Source organism: Lactuca sativa, chromosome 4 (genome assembly GCF_002870075.4).
Source record: "Lactuca sativa cultivar Salinas chromosome 4, Lsat_Salinas_v11, whole genome shotgun sequence".
Taxonomy (NCBI): domain Eukaryota; kingdom Viridiplantae; phylum Streptophyta; class Magnoliopsida; order Asterales; family Asteraceae; genus Lactuca; species Lactuca sativa.
Window position 1 is genome coordinate 174,739,869 of NC_056626.2, and position 26,424 is coordinate 174,766,292.

A 26,424-nucleotide genomic window follows, 5' to 3' on the forward strand; every position below is an offset into this window, starting at 1 on the left:
CTCGTGTGCTAGTGATGATCGATAAGGTTTATTTGATTTGTTCTTGAAACCTTTCAAGACCATTAAGACTCCCACTGACTCCTTGACATATAAGATTCTCTTGTCAATAAACATTTCTTGACAAACAAATATTCAAGAGTTAGTGTAGTTTTTATCAAAACACTTCATAAATTTGTCCTAGTTGGTCTTTGTCTTATCCAAGACATCACAACTTTCCACATTTTATGAAAATTACAAACCTTCTTAATACCTTTCACTCAATGTCACAATCTTAACTTTAAGATTTGTTATTGGAACGAAATATGATTGACTTATTGATTTAACCATTTCTTCAATTCTTGATTCCTCTTCTTAGACATACAATTGTACTAAGACTCACTTAGAGGATCAATTGAGATATGGTTCTTAATCATTAAGACTTACCATAAAGCATAAAAGGTACTCTCCCATCTTCTTAGAATGGAGAAACTTTTATCTTTCTGCCTACTTGATTCTTCTTATTCGTTCTGTTATTGATCTAAACCCTTTAATCAATTCAGAATTACACTTAATCTTGTAAGTATAATCATATTTACTAAACCTTTAGTAAATCATGACGAATATCATTTTTACTCTTATGGTGGACTTGATCAACACGCAACATTGTGTGCTCGATCTCTTAGTCCTTCACTTGACACCTTGTCAACGAATTAGTCTAATTTCCATATATGAAATTTCCCATTCATCGTGCAACCAAGTTGCATGATTCCAAATTTCTGTCCAATTGAAACTTGGGCGATGAGAAAACTCTCCCTATTTGGTAAATTCTCGACTTTTCCATAAACACCATAAATAAGAATCATATCCATTTGTTGTAGAAATATGCAAACACCAATTTTCATAACGATTTCATTGCAAGGAAATAAACAAATAAATAAATAAGTCAAACGAAAATTTATTTTATTTATAAAAGCAGCGGAAAACATATGTCCTTACAATGCAAAATCCATTGAAAACTATGTATTTCAAAAGAAAATTTTCTAACAACTCTATCATAACTATCTAAGATCTAATCTTCAAGTCCATGCGATCAAGATCCATTCCTTGTGATTTGATTCATCTTGCTCTTTCACCAAGCTTCCTTTCTTTTCACCGATCCTTTAAAACATTCAAATGCAATCTTATTACATTATGTATTAAGAATTAATGAATAGGAACTTAATGGAGTCAGATAGTGGATTTTACCTGAAGCGCAGCCATACTCTTTGACTCTCCCATCTTCTGGACTCTTTAGGCTCTTTGGGCAGACTTGTATCCAACGCTCTTTCTTTTGGCAGTAAACGCAGGTCGGTTCTCCTAGAACGTCCTCGGAAGTATGGTCGATTGACTCTCCCAACAAATACGCTCCATTGCTTCGCCAAATCATTTCTGATTCAGCAGCAATGAGCATGTAAGTTAGGTCAATGAGGTTGTCGTCATGATCCATCATATAATACTTTCTTTTGAACTCATTATACGATTCTGGAAGTGACTGCAAAACCCAATTTACAGCCAACTCATTCGGGAATGACACACCCAACATTATCAACCTATCAATGTGTGATTTCATTCCTAGAACGTGGGCACACACGGGTTTACCATCTTCATGTTTCATTTCCAATAGGGCTTTAGTGATATTGAACCTTTCAATTCTTCGATCTTGTGGGTTAGGGAGAACAATAGGAGGAGGAGGAGGAAGTGAAGCATGATTTCTCGTTCCTCGATTGAATCGTGGAATACCATCTTCATGTGGAATGCTTGTTCCACGGGATTTGGGAAGACCATAGTTGTCGAACTTTGACATCTACAAAACGGGAGAAAAACAAATTCAAGTTAGTTGATAGATTGAGTCCTTAGTAAGTCACCCAAATGAAATACTAAGGCTAGGACCCAACACAATATTCTACAACTCGGGAGAAGGATGTCGTAACCCTAATTGCAGAACATTTGAAGGTAAGTGAATGACGACTCACTAATTTCCACCACGAAAAACGAAAAAGAAATTTAAGTTTTAAATCTATGAAAACTCCTAGATCCTTTGAGATTCATTGAACTTTCAATGGCATGTTTAAATCTCGATATGCCCCTCTTGTTTGTGACTGGGATGCCGAGGATCACAAAGCGGGTGTGAATAACCATGCAAACTTACATGGTGCCCTCACATGTTACAGTCACCTATTCGATGTGCCGGTAAACCACACACGCTCCACCGAACTATGACAAACATTGAGTCACCCTTTGCTACCATTGCTTAGAACCATTTAGTGTGCCGGTAAACCACACACGCTCCACTAACGTCTTTGCAAGGGCACAAAGTGTAATTTCATGGAATTGCATCAATTCACTTTTGCCTAAGTAACTAATATTGGGAATTTTATGAAACATTTAGTTACTTTAATAATTCATTATACTTATAATGGAAGGTTTCGTCCTATCCTACCCGTTCGGCTAACGACCCTCCACTAGTCAAGAGTGCGGTGGGTAAGAGTGGATACCCATTCAATCGCCATTTTATAGGCAATTTCCTTAAACACCCCTTATAGACCAGCTTCGAGAATGAGGCCTACTAACGGTAAGACTGACTTTTACTCATACATATATATAATGTTAGACTTTTAATGTTATATATAGTATAGGGTGTATTTTATACTTTCAAAATACTAGGTGGTCTAATTTAACAACTATACTTTTAATTCAATTAAATTGTAAACCTAAACTTTTATGGATTTACTAAACCTCTTTTAATTATACACCTTAATTAAAAAAACCATAAGGGTGTGATGTGAACTTTTTTCAAAACAATACTAGAGTTTTAGAATTTAACATTCATAATTAAACTTTTAATCAACTTTTAAATTCCAAAACTTGAGGGCAAGTTTTGAAACATTTCAACACATTAGGGTTTAGAATTTAAATATGCATCAAAATTAAACTATTTAATCAAAATTTAAATTCCAAAACTTGAGGGCAAGTTTTGAAACCTTTTTCAAAACATTAGGGTTTCAACTATTTAAATTTCAAAACAACAAAACTTTTGGGGTTCAAATTTAAACAATAAAACCTAAAGGGCCAAATATGAAACTTTTCACAACAACAAGGATCAAATAACAAATAATTCAAATTAACATTTAATCACATAATTATCCATATTTGATGATTTCTTGCAAAATAATTTATCAATTTACTTAAAATAATTAATCAATTATCTTATAAGGAAACAATTATCTTATTAATTGATAAATATCTTCAATTAGATTAAAAATATAGTCAAATATATCATATAATCGGATTAATATTAATCTAACATGATAAGGTAATTATCCCAATGCAAAAACAGCAAGAAATCCCGAGATAAGCACTATCTGACGCACCGACTCGCCGAGTCACCCTCTGGAACTCGCCGAGTAGGGCTGACTCGCCGAGTCCAAGAGTGACTCGCCGAGTCAGGTCGAACAGTGAGGCCAAAACACGATTTTCAGTTACATCAAGCATCAATACAATAGAAACCAATCATGGATCTGATACCACTGATGGGTTTTGGTCATAAGATATCCTATGTGCTCATACAAACCCTAAAGCTCGGATCTAGGTTTCTCTATTGTACATACTTTGAATCCAAGACTTTGAACCCTAATTCTAGCATATGGAAATCAGAATTCACATGTAATTAGGTTTAAGAACATACCTTGATTGTTATATAGCAATAACAATCCAATTCCTCCTTGAATTGACCTTGGAAAGCTAAGAGTCACAAGTGTCACTCCTCTAATGGCTTACAAACACCATAAGCAAGTGGAGAAGGTATAAAGAGAGAGAAGGGAGGTTAGAATTCGTCCTTAGGACTTCTTGGGAAGGGTTGGCCGAATTCCTAAGCCCTAGGGGGTTTATATAGGTGTAAAGATTAGGGTTTTAGTCCTTATCCTTATCTAGTTGCTTGTCCACCAAGCAACCATAAGATAAGTCCTAGAAATCCTTATCCTAGTCGAATTCTAAGGGATTTACACCTCAAATTCGTTCACCATATATATAAGATAATCCTTACCTTATTTTGTAACTATTACATAATTACAATTCAGCCCCTCTAGTTTAATTAATTACACTTGATCACAAAATTAATTCTTAATTAATTATTGACCAATATTAATTAAACAAATATGATTTCTCCTTTAATATATTATTCTTATAACATATTAATAAATCATAATAACTTCTCTCTCTTTATTTATTTCTCTAATCAAGTTGCTTTGGTGAAGGCAACCCAAAAGGACCATGCACCATCGGGTCAAGTACATACCAAAATAGTTATGGACTTAGACACTAATCCAACAAATCTCGTTTATGTAAATCCATGAAATATTATCCATTCAGTAATCTTCTTGAATGGGAAGGAAGTGTGCAGATTTTGCCTATACATCCACCTCCACCCAAATCCGATCTTTCCTTTAGCATTCCTTGGCAATCTCCAATAAAATAAATTGTATCTACGACCCGGTGGTTTAAGCACCGTATATATGTTGCTAGAGAATCGACACCATTTGTACCATCAAGCACTTAGAGTGCTAAAATTATTAATGGTTAAGGATGATCATATATGCTTGCCGGTTTGGAGACAACCAAGAATTTGAAATGAGAATTGTTGAAAATGTATGAAGCACCCTCTACTGCAAACAAGGTCTACGTGATTCGTTGGCTATGGAATATGAATATGAAAAGGTAGTTATGTGACGATTCATGAGAATAAACATGACTCAGTAACCTCAAGACTAGCCTCTGTTGCCATTGGGTTAGAAGACGTAGCCTTGTTTTTGTCACTATTATCATTTACTTGATAGTTTGCCCAGTACCGGGGCAATAGTTAGCAGCTTTATTAGGGTTGGATAGCTAAATTTTTAAAGCATTCATGATTGGATCCTTGAAAAGAACATGTATAGATAGTGTTCCAAGGGAAACATCAAGTGGGGGAGAAGATGTTAACTAAACAATTGGAAAAACATCTCATGTTGGAATTGTAATGATAACCAGAGCTCCTGATGTAAAACTACAAAAGAGGTGAATGTTGCAAACAATTCTCATGATGATGATCTTATTTACTGTAGTGATGGCTAATAGAATTCTAATTAATAAGAGATGGGGTGTCACTTCCTTCTAGGCATTTCATAAGTTCCATAAAGAATCCCAAGAACTACAACGGGATAGTTTGAGTAGCACACAATATGATATGAGGTATCATTATCATTGGGGAAGCGGTCCCTAAAGCCACCTTTGGTACAAATTTAGAACTTGCAGAAAGTCAAGTTCTTTCCAGTCCTAAAGAGAATGTCGATACACATATACCACCTCATCGATGAGGGTCACCAAGCTATTTATGGTGGTTAGCCATGTAAAGCAACACAAATAAACTTAGTGGTTTCTAGAGATCATAAACAGGGTACACTCTATTTGGAGGAAGCTTGTAGTTATGAAGTGCGTACTGATGATGAAGTTGATTATAATGGATAGAGTAAGAATACTTTACTACATAGAGAGAATGATTCATAAAGGGTTGATAAGGATGCAAGAACATTAATGGAAGTAAACATTCCAAGTTTGACAAGAGCGATGCTAGAAATTCCGTAAGGAAACTAATTAAGTTGTTAAAAGCGGCTAGTGAGTATTTTGAAAATGACCCAAGGTTTGATACTATGTTTTTCTTCTCACATAGAAAGTTGCATTGAGTGAATGAAATAATAGGCTTGGGTCAAGAAGCTAAGTGTACAATGTCCAAAATCCATGATCCTTGTTTAAAATTTAAATTTGATTTATAAAAATACTCGGAAAAAGAGATAACATACAATTCACATGTCAATTAATAATAGTTAAGACCATAATGGTAGGAATTTGATGAAAAATATCAAAGTTTTAAAATTTTCTAATTTTGGAAACTTTCATGATTTATAATACGAAAAGTGACATAAAAGAGTAAATTAAGAGATGTTTTGAAATCAACATTTTGGTAGTGTAATATAAAATAATAGGACCAAAAGGTTTTGAAATGACATGCTCAAACTCGAGAAATCATATTTGGGCAAAGTGGAATACTTAAATGAGACCATTGTCAAAAATGTCAAAGATGAGTATTATGCCCTTACTGAGCATACATGAATACTGAAATAGATATCTAAGAATGAAGCCAAAGATACAGTTTCAGATAGCAAATCCGCAATTGTAGTCCCTGAAGTCTCATTCATATCAATAGGAGGATTCAAGTGATTCACTCAAGTCGGCAAGCTTCCGGTGAGGTATACTGCATTTACAAGCTACTCATTGCCTTTGCCTCATGTTGAGCATCTTCGCTCTGGGATATGTTGAAGGCCTTTGTGTTCAGTAAAGATTGTGCATTTGGTTTCATTGACGTACTGTCTATAGATTTTAAGGGCGAATACTAACGTTCCTAACTCTAGGTCATGTGTGGTATAGTTCTACTCATGCACCATCGATTGCCTCGAAGCGTACGCAATAATCTTGTCCTTCTGCATCAATATGGAATCTAGGGATTGGTGCGATGTGTCACAATATTTTGTGATATTGTCCACTCCCTTTGGTACAATCAAGGTTGACATGTTGCACAACTTGTATTCTACCAAATTGAAAACATCCCCTTATTTTTTTTTACCAAAAGGACTTCCTAAATTTTTGGGTCACTTCATTTAGTGGTTGGGTGATCTTAGAGAAGTACTAGGTATTTTATAGTTGATCGAACAGATCGTTGATTCGGGGAAGAGATTATCAGTGTTTGATCGTCAACTTATTCAGTTCTTTATAATCGATGTACATTCGATCGATCCATCTTTCTCTTTAACGGATATCTCTAGTGCACCCCATCATGATGTATTTAGACGAATGATCCCTTTTGCAAGGGGTTTCTGGACTTGACCAGATAGCTTTTGTATTTCGGAAGGGTGCTAGGCGGTATGATGCTTTAGTTATATGTTTTCCCCATAAATTATGTCAATTATGAACTTGACATGTCTAGGCATGGAAAGTTTAGGCAATTCCTCTGGAATTATATTTAGGTCGAAGGTGAGACATCTAATATGTTGGTTTTTTAGTCTACTTGTTGGATATCAAAAGGTTAGAAAAATAGTTCCCTAGATTGGTTGAGGAGAAGGACCTAAGGATTGCTATGTAAATATTAGGAATGGGCATAGAGAAAAATATAGTTGATGGTATTCTAAAACTCACTTGAAAGAAGTATGTCCGAAAATTCCAAAAAAGCTCTTATGGACAGGAGCAAGCCCAGACATACGCATTTGAGAAGTCACTTAAGACTTTCAAAGAATCCATGTCTAAAGAGAGATAGCAACCTAGAAGGAGTGGCAAAGGCCTTTTTCATATTATTAGTTGGCAGCATAACATATACGACAATATGCATTAAACTAAACGTTCCACGTACATTGGGAGTAGCGAGTCACTTCATGCATAATACAAGGAGACAACATTGGGATGGTGTCGATTAGCTGCCATGGTACATGAAGGGTATTTCTATTTTGTCTAATATCTAAGCAGATCCTAGGTTGTTCATACCGCTCACAATAACCAATTTCGGCCTTGCACTTGCTCTTCCTTAATTATAAATAGTTGATCAGACTATGAATAATTAGGGTCCGGTAGTGCACTACCCGATTTAGTTATACTAGATGGTATGTTTATTAACTCATATGTTATAGTTTAGGCTTTCCCAATGGAAAGGGAAAACCGGTATTCGATTTAACCTTCGGCTCTGATACCAAATCTATCACACCTCGTTAAAGCAAAATCACGAAGGGTGACAGGCTAAGGTCTCACAACACAAGGTAAATAAGATTACCAATCATAATCATTGAGAATTTTATGTTTACATCATATTTGAAACAATAATTACATTTTAGTTCCACAATACATAGTCTAGTACATAACAAAAGCAATAAACATAAATCATTGTGGTGTCTTAAATTGGCTCACTGACCATTTCCTGAAAAGTATGCAAAAACGAGGTTCAACTATAAAATAGTTGGTGAGTTCACAGGATTATAAAGGTGCATCATTTCAGTAAGAAAATATAGATTTGTTCAGCAAAAGTTCCAACTCTAAATGAGTGTTGAATGCCAAAGCACTTCGTTCACAACCTAGCCTAACGACCGTTCTTTCCCCATTCCATCATGCCCATGGTTCCCATGATGTCAGTTCACAGAAATATGCACTCACAGTTCTGGGGTGAGTGGGGGCTTTCTACCCCAAATAGCGTTATCCATAAGACCATCGGCTCGAATACGAGTTAATAGGTTGTAGTTCGGTTCTCGGGGACTTAACATATAAAGTTCATATCAAGAGTTCATAGCATAAACTTCATAGCAAAAGTCCATAACACTAAGTTCAGAAAAGGGTATCGTTCAAAGTTCATCAAGTTCATAAAACAATATCGTTCCAAGTTCATTAAGTTCATAAAACAATATCGTTCCAAGTTTATTAAGTTCATAAAACAAGGCTCGACAAGTTTATAAAATCGAGTTCAACAAACTCATAAAACAACGTTCACAAGTTCATAAATATTACGGATAGCTCATAAAACAGTAGCATGCTTTCCACCCCAAAACATGAAAACAGTAAAAAGGGGATGTGAATACTCACTAAGGAGAGTTTGCGGTTTGAGCTTCGCGGTTCTATGTTGTAGAGATCGATTTCTACTAGTGCCCTACGGAAAAAATAGTTTCTAGTGAGATAAAATTCACTAAACCATTATCTAAGATCTACCTATCCAACTAGTGATGTCACAAAGTGCCCAAAGTTTGTTCGGTTCATTTTTGGTATTATTGAATTTATGGTTCCTTGTGTTCGAAAATCCATAAAGGCATGAAAATGAACTCGAAAAATTGTAAAAAATTTTATTCTGGTTCTGACAAAGAGCATTGGTGTTCAAAAAAATTTTGGACATTTTTTAAGGTCATTTGATATCTAATTGTAAATTAAAGCCCAAATAATAGAGAAAATTCAAAATAAATGGTAAACAGTTTCTGAAATTCTCAATTTAATTTTTACATGTTCCCATGATTTTCCCAAGGTTGCAAAAAATATTAGCTAGGGTCTTCGAGTCCAATTACCTGAATATGTAGGTTCATGCTACAATTTAATGAAAAATATGGATAAAATACCAAACAATGTCCAAATCATCTGAATATTTACATGTAATTCGTATTTTGAGAATACACTAATAATAATTTTTCATATATTTTTCTCTTCTGAAAATGATTATTTTGAATTTATGGTCATTAAATCATTATTTTTATAAAAAAGGTAAGGATTATGTTTAAACACTTGGGATTTCACAAAACACCTCTTAAAACCACTTACTTTCATAAAACAATTTTGCTCACAATTATTTCAAACATGAATGGGGTATTCAACCTCCACAAATTAGGGAATGTAGCAATTTATAGTGCACAAGTTCTAAATGTAGCTGAAAGTCACGAATTTGTGTACAAAATTCTATGGGGTTTTAATCCATGAAAATTTAGGCATTCTTTTATGGATATGTTAAGTTTCTAAAATATTTTTCCCCGTATTTAGGGTGAATTTTAAGACCTTTGATCATGTAATGCAAGCCTAGTGATCAAAGAAAAATACTTGTTTCTAAGCATTTGATCTTACATGCAACCAAGATAGATGATACTAAACTTTTGAAAAATCGGTTTTTGGTGCTAGATAAGGCTTGTATGTGCTCACCTTAGCTCTTGAATTTGGTTTGATCATGGATCATCACCATTTACAGAACATGCAACATGTTTTTGGAGATGATCTACAAACATCAAGATCAAACAAAGGTTCTTTGCAAGAACATGCCTTAGTAATTGAAAATTAGAAGGAGAAAGTGAGTAGAACTTGTAAAATATGTTATGGATCTTCAAGAGGTGTATGATAAGCACTTACCCTTTGATATGAAGCCTCAAGAAAAGTCAAAATAAGGTTGAAAATTTATGGTTGATGGGCTGATTTTTAGAGAGAGAAAGTGAGGTTTCTAGAGAGAAGGAAGAGATAAAGAGAGATTTTGTCTCTCTGGATAGACCATCTCTCGCGTCGTCTCTTTGGGGCTATACTCCACCAAAATCGTCCATAAAACTCCAGTAATGTGAGCTAACTTATGGAAAACCAAATGGAAAAATCTCTCCCAGAGAATATGTCCCTAAGATCCCTTTTTTCTCTCGTATTAACATGCAAAATGTGGTCTCAAATTTTGAAATATAGGGGCTAAGATGTAATGAGTGAGAGATAGTGAATAAGAGGTTGTGCATGGCCAAATTTTTGGGGAGGAGAGAGGGTTATTATGAGGCTTTTCCTGGTTAGAGTACCCTCTTTCAATCTTCTCTTAACCTTTATAAAAATTTGGCTTTAATTTTTATAAAAACTCTAAATATTTTCATAAAATTCCAAGAGTTTATTTCTTGGTTTTTATTGAACTATTTATTTTTAAAAGTAAAATCATAAACTTGAATTATCTTGAATTAAGTTTCAAAAATGATAACTTATGATTTGATTTTTCTAAAATCAAATTTTTATATTTCAAATAAATGAAATAAAGGTTCATAATATATGAATATAGGATTAGACAATCCTTGGATTATATTCTTGGCTCATAATTCAAATTATGATGTGTGGATATTATTTCCAACTCATAATTAAATCAAATTGTGATTTAATTAAATTGAGTTTGATAAGCTATCAAACTAGTTAAGCACGTCATATGTTCTGATTAAGAAATTAGGGTATTCTACATACCCATGATCTTTGATCTTCCGAACATGGTTTTTGTGGTTAGTTTTAAGATTAAACTTTGGCACTTTACAACCTAGTTTGAGTATTCACATATCAATGTGATTGCTTAGTATAAGCTAAGTTACACTACTTGTTCCAAGGGATCTATTAAGTCGCGATCTAGCTCAACTCATTGCATATAAAGCCAAGTTATGTGCACACATGGAAATGACAAGGTTCTAGATGAGTTCTAACCTGACTTTTGACGGTTGTCACCAAGTCGATTTCCTTTTCTATCCACTAATGGGTTCGGAGGAACACTCATCCTCTGTGTCCTCATCAATTGGGGATTCTTGTCGTGATTGCAGTACATCTGATAATACGTCCTAGGTGGAGAGGGTAAGTAGGATAGGCTCCTCCCTCTACTAGGTCATCATCGTCCAACTCATCATGTACGTCCTCAAGTATACCCTAATCGTCGGACTTTACGACCTCCAATAGACCGTCTTCATCTTCCGAAGGGGCTTCCTCTTCATCCTCTGAAGGGTTTTCCTCTGCAACAGGATCATATGGGGCGTCTTCAGGAAAATATAAGTCTCCAGCTAAGTACATCGGGGCCTCGTGATGATCCTCGTGGTCTGCAGGATCAATCCCAGCTCGGTGGTCTCCAGCCATCTGCATCAAGGGGTTGGAAAATTTTTAATTAAGTTAGATGATTTTTAAATATATAAGTGTTTTAAAACTGTGTAAGTGTTTTAAAGCTAGCCTAGGGATTCTAAGGTACTAGGTATTTGCAGCGTATCTTGAGAACATCCTTCAATCTCTAAAACTCTCAACCATTATAGTTTGTCAAATTCGTTGCTCAAGGTTTGTTGATCACTAGCCCGACCACAAATAACATATGCGTGCATCCCATATTTACTTATGGTATGATTTATGTACAATACTAACCTTAGTTGAGGCGTTTGACCTAAAGGGTTGAGTGGCTAGTTCTTAATGAAGGGATGTTTAGAATTTTATTAAGTGTTCCCGTTACGGGTCAGAGTATATATATATATATATATATATATATATATATATATATATATATAACTATTATATATTAGTGTTGGTGAGGTTTGTAGTATTATTAAATTTTGTTTTGTATTCCAAGACTGCTAAGTACAGACGAGGGCCAGACACGAAACACCGGAGGGAAGGACCATTTTGGCAATTAAGTCGTTCTAAAATCTAGCAATCCTATGCGGCCCTTCAAACCAGATACCCCATACAATAAGCAGTCAAGAAGTAGTGTAATTTTTATGTAATACCCTGTTTATTTATTAGATAAATAAATAAGTTAATGAATGAATGGTAGCCTAAAATAAATAATTATTCATGCAGAGTGTTGGGTTCGAGGAGTTAGTTGCCACATTTTTAGAATTCGGGTGTTAAAAGCGTGACTTTGGGACTCATTTTATAAATATTTATGAAGACAGAGGCTCCGTGGTAATTATTTGAATTTAATTTAAAAAGAAATGAGGTGGGAGAGTTGATTATGTCATAATTAAGATATTGGGGGCTATATAGTAAATTTTGTACCTAAGGTGTAAAGGATTTTAATGCTGAGGGTCTAAATGGTAACTTATGGGACTTCATTTGAAAGGATTTTTGAGGCTTAGGGGATGTATGGTAAATTAGGAATTTATTTTGTAAGGAATTATAACTTTTGGGTTTAAATTGAAAATGAATGTTGTGGGGAGGGGCTGAACTTGGAAAAATGAATATAAGTTTGAAGATCACGGGATTTAAACCCGGTGACCCTCCTTTCCGTTTAAATCCATCGTTACCAAACCCTAACCCCACTTATCTCTCCAGCCGCCACCCTCACTTCCGGCTCCGCCAACTCCTCCGTTAACACCACTGTAGATACCAGAAACCACCATGGAGTTGTCATGCGATTTAGCTGTCGGCGTGACGTTCGTGTTACTGTTTCATTGCCACATCGCCGCCAGATACCATTGCTGCACCGCTGACGTCGAAGACGAAACCGCCAAGAGTTGTCGTCGTGGTCGCTGTTGTGGCTAGTGACGGACACTACCGCCCCTCGATCGAGAATGCTATCATTTTCCCCCTTCCGCTTTCGTTCAGGCTGCTGCTAGCCGTCGCCGCCGCCACTCAAACGATTCTTACTTGCTCATGTCATCATTAATCACCGCCATCGCCACCCACCACAAGTGGTGTGGGTTTCCTTTACGAGAAAAAGATGAAGTGTGTGTGTGTTTTTCGTTGCTGTGCACACCGTGTATGTGTTTGATGCCCGACAACCGCAAAGAACAACCATGGCACTACCTTGCTACCATCTTCGTTGCCACCGGCCACAATGGAAGGTGGCTGTGTGCGTGTTCCACCAATGGTTTAGGTGTGTAGGGTTTTGATGTACTATGTTGCATATATTGTTTGTCCGAATTTTGTTGGAACGCCACTGCCACCACCACCTCCGGTAGTGGCTGCCACCATGTGCCACCGTCGGCCACCATTAGGTGGCTGTGTGTGTGTGTGTTTCCCTTGCTTAGTGTAGTGTATGTGCGTTTATTTTTAGTATTTTCTTTGTAAATTGTAAAATGGAATAATGAAAGGAAATTCCACCACCTTAGGGTGGTGACTGCCGCCATCGGCCGCCGTGTCGGGTGGCGGTCCGCTTTGCCTCTTGTGATAGATTCGTTTGGGGTGCTAGAAACCCTAATGGGCTCAAAGGAGCTCTAATGGGCCCAATGAAGGTTAATGGACTCTAATGCACCCAATAAAACCCATATGGGCTTAATAATATTCTAGTGGGCTTAATAGGCCCAATAAAGCCCTAATTGATCTAAAAGCCCAACAAATTAATTAATGGACTAGTATTGGGTTGGAAACCCTAATTAGGGTTTGGAAAACCCTAATTAGGGTTTGGAAAACCCTAATACCATGAAACTCTAATTTGGGGGAATTAATCGGGACACACGGAAATTATTTAATAACTTGAGATATTAAATAATAATCATTGGCAAAGATTAATCTAAACGATATTAGACTTAATGGATTAAAGTCCTTAGAGGATTAAGTCCTTAATGGGTTAAGTAGGAAACCTAACCCTAATCATCATTTTATGTGAAATCCTAATTTCACTTAGGTTTATTGTTGGGCCTTGATGATTGGGTTATTAAATGGGCTATCCAAGATCAAGCAAATGGTCTAGAGTAATTTAATGGGCCTAAGGTAAGGTCCGTGTAAGGGGCTTGGGCCCAATTTGGAAAATTGGGCCATAGATGGGCCATAGTTAGGCCTTAATGATTATATGATGTTGGGCCTTAGAATGAGACCATGTATACGCCTAGGCCTAATTTGGAAAATTGGGCCATATGTTGGGCTTTGATTCCTAGTCAACTTTGGGCCTACGGATTGGGCCTTGGGCTTGAATAAGCCAAGCTAGGGGTAATGTAGTAATTACCCAAATAATGTACTTATGGTTATGTAATGGGACCCAATTATTAATTGGGTGATATTTTGGTGTTGACAGTTCGGGAATCTGTCAGCCAACAGCTAGGGTTGAGTCTGTGGGACTTCAGCCGTGTCGGATTGTGTCTACGGGACTTCAGCAGTGTGAGGTGAGTTACCTTCCGATAGCGGTGGGTCTAAGGCCACAATGCCGGCCCACCAATAGGAATTGTTGTTAGATGATTGTCTATGTTTGCTACTACCTGTTATGTTTATGTGCTAGCATGATATGATGTTATGTGATAGTGGTAGTAGGGGTGAAATAGTCCCCCGGTTATCGGTTGATACGGCTGAAGGGGTAGATTAGTACCCAACTATGCTAGACAAATTATGATATATGTGATATGATATTATGTGGTAGTAGTAGGGGGTGAAATAGTCCCCACTTACCGGTCGACAGGACCGAAGGGGTAGGCCGGCACCCATATATGCTAGGCAGTATATGACTTATGTGTTTATGCTATGCTTTTATGTGGTAGTGTTAGGGGGTGAAATAGTCACTGGTTACCGGTAGAGAGGACCGAAGGGGAGGCTAGCACCCATGTATGCTAGGCAGTATCCGGTCGAGAGGACCGAACGGGAGGTTAGCACCCAGATATGCTAGGCAATATCCGGTCGAGAGGAATGAAGGGGTAGGTCAGGCACCCAGATATGCCTGACAGTATATGTATGTTATATGATCGTATGGTATGTGGTATGATGGGGGAACTCACTAAGGTTTGTGCTTACGGTTTACGGTTTTGGTTTTAGGTACTCGTTTCCAAAGGAAAGGAGCCAACTTGATCGCAGTGCATCACACTATGTTTTCCGCACATGAGATCTTTGGGATTACACTCTGATATGGTTTTATGATAATATGTTTTGATTATTAACACTTTGGTTTTGACATAAGATATTAATATGAATGTTTTTATACTGATGGTTTTATATAATAATGTATTTAATAATGAAATTTTTGGACTTGAAGTTTGGGATGTTACAAGTTGGTATCAGAGCCTTGGTTTAAGGGATTGTGGCACACTCAAGGGTGTGTCTGAACTCAAACTAAGGACTTGGTATGAAAATTTTGAAAAGTAAAATCATTTTATAAAAAGAAGTTTGAAAAGAGAAAATGACTTTGAAAAGAATAAGGTGTGTGATGCGTGCAATCAGCCGAGCTCAAGTAAGTTTTCCCCAAGATACCCATACATGTTATGTTATCGTATGATATGATATGATTATGAGAATTGCATGCTAGATTAGGCTAAGGATCTAGGAGGATGCCTTATACGCCTATTGTATGTGCTCGTAGACTTGCATGCTAGTACTGATCAGTCAGTGATAGGATAACTTGTTTAGGTTATGCCTGATTGTATGAACCTTTGAATTTCATGTACAGATTCCTGATTAGAAGATAGAATGATTTGATTGGTATATGATGGTTAGATTTTCCATTGTCTGAATGTTGCTTGCTTTGTGCTTTGTGGACTCTTAGTAATGTGAGTTAGCTATTAAGTGAATATGCTAAGTCACATGTGGCACAGGCTGGATAATCTCATAGTGATAGATTTAACCCTATTGTGAAGCTCTCGTTTGAGTCTAACTGTTATAGGGATGAGTCTGTTACTTGAAGGATTATCTGATCTCTATTGCATGTGGCTATATTCATGAGGTAGCTAGTTGACATTACTGGGAATCTTTCAGCAACTGAGGACTGGGTGAGTTCGGGAACCTAGGGAAACCTAGGATATATTTCAGTGAGTTAGTAGTGAGGCTCAGTTAGACTTGGGTGTACCAATTAAGGAAGTGACTTGGAGGATCCGGGAGGATTGCTGAGGAAATTATGGATAGGTGTGGAAGGTAGTATTGGGCCCGTACTACTAAAAGCATAGGATCCATACTCGAATCAGCGAGAGTCTTGGAGAATCTAAGAAGCTTCAGGGAAGAGTTTGTGACCCAGTTTGGGGACAGAGGATGTTCCAGTTGTTGCAGCTTAGCCATTGGCAAGCAAGGTAGTGAGCGTGACAGGGTGTCAGACCCTGAAGGATATGATTGATGGGTTTTAGCCATAAGAACTTTCCTATGTGCGCATGCAAAACCCTAATGCTTGGATCTAGGCTTTCTAATAAACATGCTTTGAATCCAAGACTTCTAATTCCTAATTAGGTTAAACAAGAACATTAAAACAGATCTAGAATCATACCTTTGAGTTCCTTGTTGATCTTGAGGTCTTGGAGCTTCTAGAGTCACAAATGTCACTCCTCTAATGGCTTACAAACACCAAAGCAAGGAGGATGATTTAGGAGAGAGGAGAGGGGAGGAATTTCGACCAGAGGTTCCTTACTTTAGGTCAAGTGTCGAATTCCATCAGCCATGGGGTCTATTTATACTTGTAGACTCCTTAAGGATTACAGATAAGTCCCTATCAGATAATCTTCTCTTAAGGCTATCCAAATCCATTCCTAGATAAGCATATGGACGATTTTTAGCTTTCCTAAAGCTCTTAGAATCCGTCCAAAGTATATCCAAATGGATTTACAGTTTAAAGCTTAACTATCAAACAATTGACAGTTTATACCCCTTTATTTAATTAATCTCTTTAAGTCACCAAATTAATTCTAATTAATTCTATGACTTATATTAATCAAATAACATATATATTATTCATTATATTATTCCCATAATATATTAATAATATTTATTCTCTCTTAATAAATCATCCTATCAAGTTGCTATGGTGAAGGCAACCCAAAAGGACCATGCACAACCGAATATAGTTACAGCCTTAGACACTATTCCAACAGTCACCCACTTGGATAAGTCTAGTAACTATACAAGTACAATTCGGTTTGCAATCGTAGCTCTCAAAGACGCTGTCAACTCTGATCTAATCAATCTTGTCCTTTAGATAAGGGAACGTACAGTCCTCTGTTAGATATCATGCTGACAATCCTATGGAATGGTTAGTCAAGCATTTAGGTTTCTCGATCTCTGATTTATTTGACATAGAACTTAATCGAACACATCAATTCAGTTCTGACCGGGCCCGGCACATAAGTCAAATCAAATCATCGAGCGGCCGAGATATCGCTTTTACCTTCTTAGATAAAAGTTACAGATAAACTTCGACTTATATGCATTTACTTATTCATTTACCAACTATACACAACAATACGTTTTATAACACCAAGTTACTGATGCGTTTTCGTATTATCAATGTACAATCAATTAACAAATAATAAACCATATATCTAGGTTTTAAGACTATATGATATTATCGTCTTGCGATCACCTTTTATATCTTATTCCATAAGGTGATTCCAGCAAGCGCGGGTTTATTCCAATGCTCAAAACTAGTTCATAAGCACTCATGAACGTTGCAGCAATCCTTTGCTATGTCTAACACCATTTAGACATTCTACACACCAATTCACGACAATCTTCTTTCATATCTACTTCCAACATATGAACGATTGTGGACCATTTGAATAATTCGATTATTCCTAATAACCTCAATTATTCTGGAAGTCAAAACATACAAAGTGAAACAATAGCTTAAACAATTAACATAAGATAGTAACATTACTCATAAATAAAACTCCTTTATTTAATCATCAAATGTTAATTACATTTATCTATTACACGTTTCTAATACTATCTAATCTATGCTAATATCATCCTTCAGCCCAATACTCCTAGCATGCTGCAAGTGCTTAACCCTACTCAGTCCCTTCGTAAGCGGATCTGCTGGGTTATCTTCTGATGATATCCTCTTAACTACGAGTTGTCCTTCTTCTACACGATGTCTAATGAAGTGATACTTTCTGTCGATATGTCTTGATCTACCATGATCCCTCGGTTCCTTGGTTAAGGCAATCGCACCTTCGTTATCACAGAAAATCTCCATTGGCTCCTTTATGGCAGGTACGACTCCAAGATCACCGATGAAGTTCTTTAGCCATATTGCCTCCTTCGACGCTTCGCTCGCTGCAATGTACTCTGATTCGCACGTTGAATCAGCTACGGTTTCTTGCTTGGAACTTTTCCATGTCACTGCTCCTCCATTTAGGGTAAAGACCCAGCCCGACTGCGAACGGTAGTTGTCCCTGTCGGTTTGAAAACTGGCGTCACTATACCCTCGCACCTTCAAGTCATCACTCCCTCCGAGGACTAAGAACCATTCCTTCGTCCTCCGAAGGTACTTAAGGATATTCTTCACCGCTATCCAATGGGCTTTGCCAGGATTCCCTTGATATCTGCTAACCATGCTCAAAGCGAAGGCTACATCAGGGCGAGTACAAGTCATAGCGTACATGATTGAGCCAACTGCGGAAGCATATGGTATTTGGCTCATTTCTGCTATCTCAGCTTCGGTACTCGGACTTTGAGTCTTACTCAATTTGGCATTACTTTGTATCGGTAGTTCTCCCTTCTTTGAGTTTTCCATACTAAAACATTTTAGTACCTTCTCTAAGTAAGTATTCTGACTAAGTCCAATTAGTCTCTTACTTCTTTCTCTTATTATCCTTATTCCCAAAATGTAAGAAGCTTCTCCGAGGTCCTTCATAGCGAAGCACTTCCCGAGCCAGGACTTAACTTCCTGCAGAGTCGGGATGTCGTTTCCTATGAGTAATATGTCATCGACATATAGAACGAGGAAGCTTACTATACTCCCACTGGCTTTGACATATACACAAGATTCGTCTTCGCTTCGTACAAATCCAAACTCTTTGACTTTCTCATCGAAACAAAGATTCCATCTGCGAGATGCTTGCTTAAGTCCATAAATGGACTTCTCAAGCTTACACACTCTATTCGGATGCTTCGGATCCACAAACCCCTCTGGCTGAGCCATGTAAACATCCTCAGCCAACTTTCCGTTAAGGAAAGCGGTCTTGACATCCATTTGCCAAATCTCATAATCATGAAATGCGGCAATTGCTAACATCACTCTAATAGATTTAATCTTCGCAACTGGTGAGAAGGTCTCATCATAGTCAACTCCGGGAGTTTGAGTAAAGCCCTTCGCGACCAATCGCGCTTTATATGTGTGTACGTTCCCATCCACGTCGGTCTTCTTCTTGAAGATCCATTTGCACCCAACGGTCTTACGTCCGGGCACGTAATCAACCAAATTCCAAACTTGGTTATCATACATGGATTGGATCTCGCTATCCATTGCCTCTTTCCACTTTACAGACTCCGGGCCTGCCATGGCTTCCTTGTAGCTATTAGGTTCATCAAGATTTACTAGTGTACCATCACTAATATACGTGTCCCCTTCGGTAGTAATATGAAAGCCATAGAACTGGGGATGAACTCTAACTCTATCGGAACGTCTAAGAGGTAAGGATTCGTCAATTGGTTCAACCGGAGTTTCCTCCTCGGGTTGAGTGCCAGCGGTAGAGGTTCCTTCATCCATCGACTCTTGAATCTCTTCAAGTTCGATTTGCCTCCCACTGTCTCCTTGGCTTATGAGTTCTCGCTCTCGGAAAACTCCTCTCCTCGCAACGAAGACAACATTGTCCTTCGGTCTATAGAAGAGATATCCAAAGGATGTCTGCGGGTAGCCGATGAAAATACATCGCTCACTTCTCGGTTCAAGCTTGTCGTGAGTATCTCGTCTTACGAAAGCCTCGCAACCCCAAACCTTGATATGTGCCAACGAGGGAACTTTCCCTGTCCACATCTCGTGAGGTGTTTTGGCAACCTTCTTAGTAGGGACTCGGTTAAGGATATGGGCGGCAGTCTCTAAGGCATACCCCCAAAAAGAGATTGGTAGTGAAGCACGACTCATCATAGAGCGAACCATATCCAATAAGGTTCGATTACGCCTTTCTGCCACACCATTCAACTGCGGTGTCCTAGGAGGCGTCAATTGCGAAACTATTCCACACTCCTTGAGATATTCGTGGAATTCAAGACTTAGGTACTCTCCTCCTCGATCGGATCGAAGCATCTTGATTTTCCTGCCCAATTGATTCTCCACTTCATTCTTGAACTCTTTGAACTTTTCAAAGGTGTCTGACTTTTGCTTGATTAAGTAGATATATCCATATCTACTATAGTCATCGGTAAAAGTCACATAGAAGCGGTTCCCATCCTTCGTGGTTGATCTAAATGGTCCACATACATCGGTATGTATTAGGTCCAATAGACCCTCGCCCCTTTCACAAGTACTCGTGAAGGGCGACTTAGTCATCTTTCCAAGCAAACAAGACTCGCATGTGTCATCTTCCCTAAGGTCGAATGAGTCCAACACTCCATCCTTTTGGAGTTGGGCTATGCGTTTCTTGTTGACATGTCCAAGACGACAATGCCACAAGGAAGCTTTATCCATACTAGTGGAAGAATCAATATTCAAAACATCATTTCCAAAGTCATCAACAATCATAACAGTTTCATATATTCCATTGCATGGTATAGCTTCAAAGTAAAAGACACCATTTAGATAAGCCAAAATAGAACCATTCTCATTATTAAAAGAAAATCTAAATCCTTGTCTAAATAAACCATGAAATGAAATGATGTTTCTTGCCATTTCTGGCGAATAGCAACAATTGTTCAAATCTAAAACTAAACTATTCCTAAGCACTAAGGAATACACTCCAATCTTGGTTACAGGCGACGATCTTCTGTTCCCCATGATTAGATTGATCCTTCCTTGCTCCACATCCCTACTTCTTCTTAGTCCCTGCACATTAGAACAAATGTGATAACCACAACCGGTATCAAGAACCCAAGAAATAGCATGATTAGAATCGTTAGATTTGATTGTATATATACCTGCGAAAGATGGCTTGATCTTTCCTTCTTTGATTGCTTGCAGGTAATCCGGGCAGCTTCTCTTCCAATGTCCTATCTTGTGGCAGTGGTGACACTCTGCCTCCTTCGGGTTAGAGCAGGGCTTGGCGGGATCAACTTTGGTCCCACTAGAAGAGGCACCATCTCGGGCTTTCACCTTACGATAGTTCTTTGACGAAGCTTTCCTCTTCTTTCCCTTCCCTTGTCCAATAGCCAAGACAGGAGCAGCGGGCGGATTGGGAGTAGGTGCAACAGACTTGTCTTTAAAGTTGCTCTCAGCAACCCTCAAGAGACCTTGGAGCTTGCTTAGGGTGACCTCTTCTTTGTTCATGTGGTAGGTCATCCTAAATTGATTGTACATCGGAGGCAAAGAGTGAAGCACCATGTCGATCGCCAAGTCTTCACCGAAGTCAACATTTAACTTGCGAAGGCGGTCGACATACCTTTGCATCTTTTGCAAGTGCACGGTAAGAGATTCTCCATGACCCATCTTCGCGGAAATCATGTTAGTGAAAATCTCGTACCTCTCTTGTCTCGCGTTTTGGTGGTACCTCTCCAATAAGTCTTGATGCATCTCGTACGGGTACATGTCCTCGTAGGACTTTTGGAATTCGGAGTTCATAGTGGCGATCATGATGCAATGTACCTTCGTTGCATCTCGCTCATGAGTTTCAAAGGCGGTGATTTCGGCTGGAGTAGCGATTTCGGTGTTGATTTTCTCGAGCTTCTCATCAAGGACATACTCTTTGTCCTCATAGCGAGCAATGGTGCGAATGTATCTTATCCATTCGCTAAAGTTCGTTCCATCGAAGGTGACCTTTTGGCAAAGGCTCATCAATGTGAAAGAACTAGCAGCAGCGTTGTTTGCGTTTGACATCTATAATTAGAAAAGGACAAAGATAGATTAGAATAAGAATCCCTAATTATCACCCAATAAGAAAATTAGGGCTAGGATCCAACAATAACATTTACATACTAGAAAAGGGATGCCGTAATCTAACATGCAAATAAATTGAAGGTAAGTGAATGACGATTCACTAATTCTCCATCACGAAACTTAAACTATTAGTCCTAAGTGTTTTTGAGAATTCCTAGGTTCGGATGAGATTCATTGAAACTATTCAATGGCATGTTTAAATCTCGATATGCCCCTCTTGTTTGTGACTGGGATGCCGAGGATCACAAAGCGGGTGTGAATTACCATGCAAATTCACATGGCGCCTTCATTGTAACAATCACCTATTCAATGTGCCGGTAAACCACACACGCTCCATCGAACTATGATAAACAACGAATCACCCTTTGCCACCTTCGCTTAGAACCAATTAGTGTGCCGGTAAACCACACACGCTCCACTAACATCTTAGCAAGGTGCAAAGTGTAATTTCATGGGATTGCATCAATTCACTTTTCCTAAAGTAACTAGGATTGGGAAATTTTAAAATATATGTGTAGTTACTTGTATTTCTTATTATACTTTTAATGAGAGGATGAGGTTGCCCTATCCTACCCGTTCGGCTAACGACCCTCCACCAATCAAGCAAGCGGTGGGTGTGAGTGTACACCCATTAAGCGCCATTTTATAGGCCGCAACCTTATACCCACCTTATAGATCGGCTTCGTGAATGAGGCCTACTAACGGTAAGACTAGCATTTAGTTATACATATATATATATATATATTATTCTAGTAATATCATATTAGTATAGGGCTATATTTTTAAAACTTTTAAAATCTAGGGTTTGAAATTTAAGTTGTCTAAATTAAAACTTTTAATCACAAAAGTAAATTTCAAAACATGAGGGTAGGTTTTTAAACATTTAAAACATGGAGGATCAAATAACAAATAATTCCAATTAACAATTAATATCCTAATTATCTATATTTGATTTATTCAAGATTTCTTTTAAGATAATTACCAAAATAATTAAAATAATTAATTAATTATCATATAAGGAAATTAAATATTTAATTAGTTGATAATTACCTTTAACTAGATCAAGATAATAGTTATATTTATCAGAAAAACGAATTAATGTTGATCTAATTAGTTTATGGTAAGTTAAGATAAGATAAACACAAAGAAATCCCGAATCTGGCCATTCCTGACGCCTGGACTCGCCGAGTGCACAAATGGACTCGCCGAGTCAGGCCTACTCGCCGAGTCCACTTTGAGACTCGCCGAGTCCATGACTCAGAAACCAAAAAATTCGAATTTTGCAGGTTTGTTTCAGTTAATCAAGCAACAATTTACAGAAAACCAAGCTAGGCTCTGATACCACTGATGGGTTTTAGCCATAAGAACTTTCCTATGTGCGCATGCAAAACCCTAATGCTTGGATCTAGGCTTTCTAATAAACATGCTTTGAATCCAAGACTTCTAATTCCTAATTAGGTTAAACAAGAACATTAAAACAGATCTAGAATCATACCTTTGAGTTCCTTGTTGATCTTGAGGTCTTGGAGCTTCTAGAGTCACAAATGTCACTCCTCTAATGGCTTACAAACACCAAAGCAAGGAGGATGATTTAGGAGAGAGGAGAGGGGAGGAATTTCGACCAGAGGTTCCTTACTTTAGGTCAAGTGTCGAATTCCATCAGCCATGGGGTCTATTTATACTTGTAGACTCCTTAAGGATTACAGATAAGTCCCTATCAGATAATCTTCTCTTAAGGCTATCCAAATCCATTCCTAGATAAGCATATGGACGATTTTTAGCTTTCCTAAAGCTCTTAGAATCCGTCCAAAGTATATCCAAATGGATTTACAGTTTAAAGCTTAACTATCAAACAGTTGACAGTTTATACCCCTTTATTTAATTAATCTCTTTAAGTCACCAAATTAATTCTAATTAATTCTATGACTTATATTAATCAAATAACATATATATTATTCATTATATTATTCCCATAATATATTAATAATATTTATTCTCTCTTAATAAATCATCCTATCAAGTTGCTATGGTGAAGGCAACCCAAAAGGACCATGCACAACCGAATATAGTTACAGCCTTAGACACTATTCCAACAATGATTTCCAAGGGTTGCAGATGCGGGATCGATTTGGAGCGCTCTGAGAAGAGAGGCTCGTACCAGGTGCGTATAGTAGAGGGTCCCAGGAAGAGACCCATGACTTCTGATAATCGGGTGAAAGGCCAGCAGGGCCTGAGTCAGTGCAGCGCGTACGAGAAAGTACACAAGGGAGTTTGTCACTCCAAGGGTTTAGGCTGCTACAGGGTAGCAGGATTGGTCATATCAGCTGAAGGGGGTTAGTATTCCTCCAGATGTTGCGGGTATGTCATCTTCAATGATCTTAGGTGGATGTTTGGAATATGTACCGCTTTGGAATTGTGAGTGAGTTTGGATAAGTCAGACCTCGGGTCGGTTTTTCTGCTAGTGTTTGGGTTATCAAGGATCATATATGCCATCCTGCATGCTGAAAAGTCCTTGATGAACCCACAGAGGGATGCATTTTATTGAGTAGGTTCCGCGCGTACCATTATCATTCTGGATATTTGTCCAGATCTATGCAGGAGTATTATTTAGAGGATACTCGATCAGGGTTGGAGTGATTGTTCTCCAATGAAATCAGCGTTCAGAGGTTCTATCATTGTTCAGGTATGGTCAGTAATTGTTTATGGATGAACTTTGGAGTTCAAGGCACTACCGTTGCTAGGACAGAACTAGTGACAGGAAGAGGGTAGTGTCAGTCGCGGGTGTTAGATGCATAAGTGGTTGGTCATTACATGTTCAGGATAATTGTGTTTTCGCATGGGTTGTGTTCAGCTAGAGTTCAGTGGTACTGCAAGATTGGAAATGACAATGAGGATTTGTCAGCCAGAGTGAAGATTGAGACCTTCAATTGACAACATGATAGATGGATCGAGGTGTCAGACTGGATCAGATGTCAAGAGTACTCATCGAGATTTCCAAGGATGTGAGATCTCAAGGTTTAATCAGTGATTAAACACTAGCATTGGCAGGCACAAGATGTCATCAGTGGGACATTATAAAGCAAGAAGGATTGGAAATCCTTCAATTCTTGCGTGCAGTGAAGACTTAGTCGAATCTAAGTGGGGGAGAGACTTTTTATAAAGTTCTCCAAATGTGATTTCTGGTTGCGCGGGGTGCAATCTCATGGGCACCTTGTCAACCATAAGGGTATTCTAGTTGATCCGGCCAAGATAGAGGTCGTGATGCAGTGGGAGATTCCGAGGTCTCCATTTGAGATTCGGAGCTTCTTGGGTCTAGCAGGTTACTACCAGAGATTTACATGGGACTTCTCCGAGATTGCGGTTCCTTTGACCCGACTGACCAAGAATTCGGTGGCCTTTCGTTGAGGGCCTGAATAGCAGGCAGCCTTCAATACTCTCAGACAACAGTTGTGCGAGGCACTGATTCTCACCCTGCAAGAAGGTGTAGATGATTTCATGGTTTACTGTGACGCTTTGATCACGGGCATTGGGTACGATACGGATACAGTGGGATCACATGATAGCAGTAAGGATAAGGAAATCCACGGATTGGATTTTGGAATTACCCAGATGGATTAGATCTGGTTGAGCCAGTGATAGGACTGCAGGAGCGCCACTACAGTTATGAGATCAGAGAAGCAACAGGACTGCTTCAGGACATGTGAGATAGGGCTACCATTGGTCAGGTAGCAACTACTTCTAGCCTTGGATTTGATGATAACAGGATTCGACGTATGGATTCGATCAGTTAGATCAGAAAGTTGTTAGAGTCACAGTGGCATGATAACTAGTTACAACTAGTTCCAGAGGAAGATTTCGTTCAGAAGTCGTGTGAGGCGACTAAGTGGGAGTCCTTTGGCTCTGTAGCCGGGCCGGAACCCAATATTTCAGATGATTGGCGAGTGAATTGAGACCCAGGAGGTCTCGATAGCTTGTGGGAAGCAGCCATGTGTCAGCATACTGCTTCAGATAGTTCAGTGTTCGGGCAGTTTTAGCGTCTGGGCAGTGTTAGTATTGGTGTTTGGGGTTGCAAGTACTCACGAGATAGCTGGTCTATTGGGGAGTGACAAGTGACTCACAACAGGAGTATCTGGGCCTAGGCCAGGTACAAGTGATCTGCAGAGATAATTAGGTCTATGATCCTGTTTTATAATGAGAACCTCGAGTTATCGGAAATTGAGTAGCCGGTTGAAGGATAAAGTAGACTGGGTCCAACGATATTGATTCAGTATGACTGGTCTGCCAGGGATTCAGACCATCTTGAGACAGCATATTCAAATCGAGTAAATGTTATCTTGTTGCGAGAAATTCGTTCATCTACGGATTGTAGGGCTTTACGAGGATTGGTCATGGCTACCCTAGGAAGG

General features: G+C 38.3%; 1 protein-coding gene across 1 annotated transcript; it reads right to left on the reverse strand.

Moving 5' to 3' along the window:
• Positions 1-932: 932 nt before the first annotated feature.
• On the reverse strand, positions 933-1,805 carry LOC128133882 (uncharacterized). Its single transcript, XM_052771395.1, has 2 exons — positions 1,225-1,805; positions 933-1,137 (listed from the first exon to the last, which is right to left on the reverse strand). The coding sequence occupies exons 1-2, from the start codon at positions 1,631-1,633 to the stop codon at positions 1,109-1,111; spliced, it is 438 nt and encodes a 145-aa protein (XP_052627355.1). The 5' UTR covers positions 1,634-1,805; the 3' UTR covers positions 933-1,108.
• Between the last annotated feature and the right edge of the window lie 24,619 nt (positions 1,806-26,424).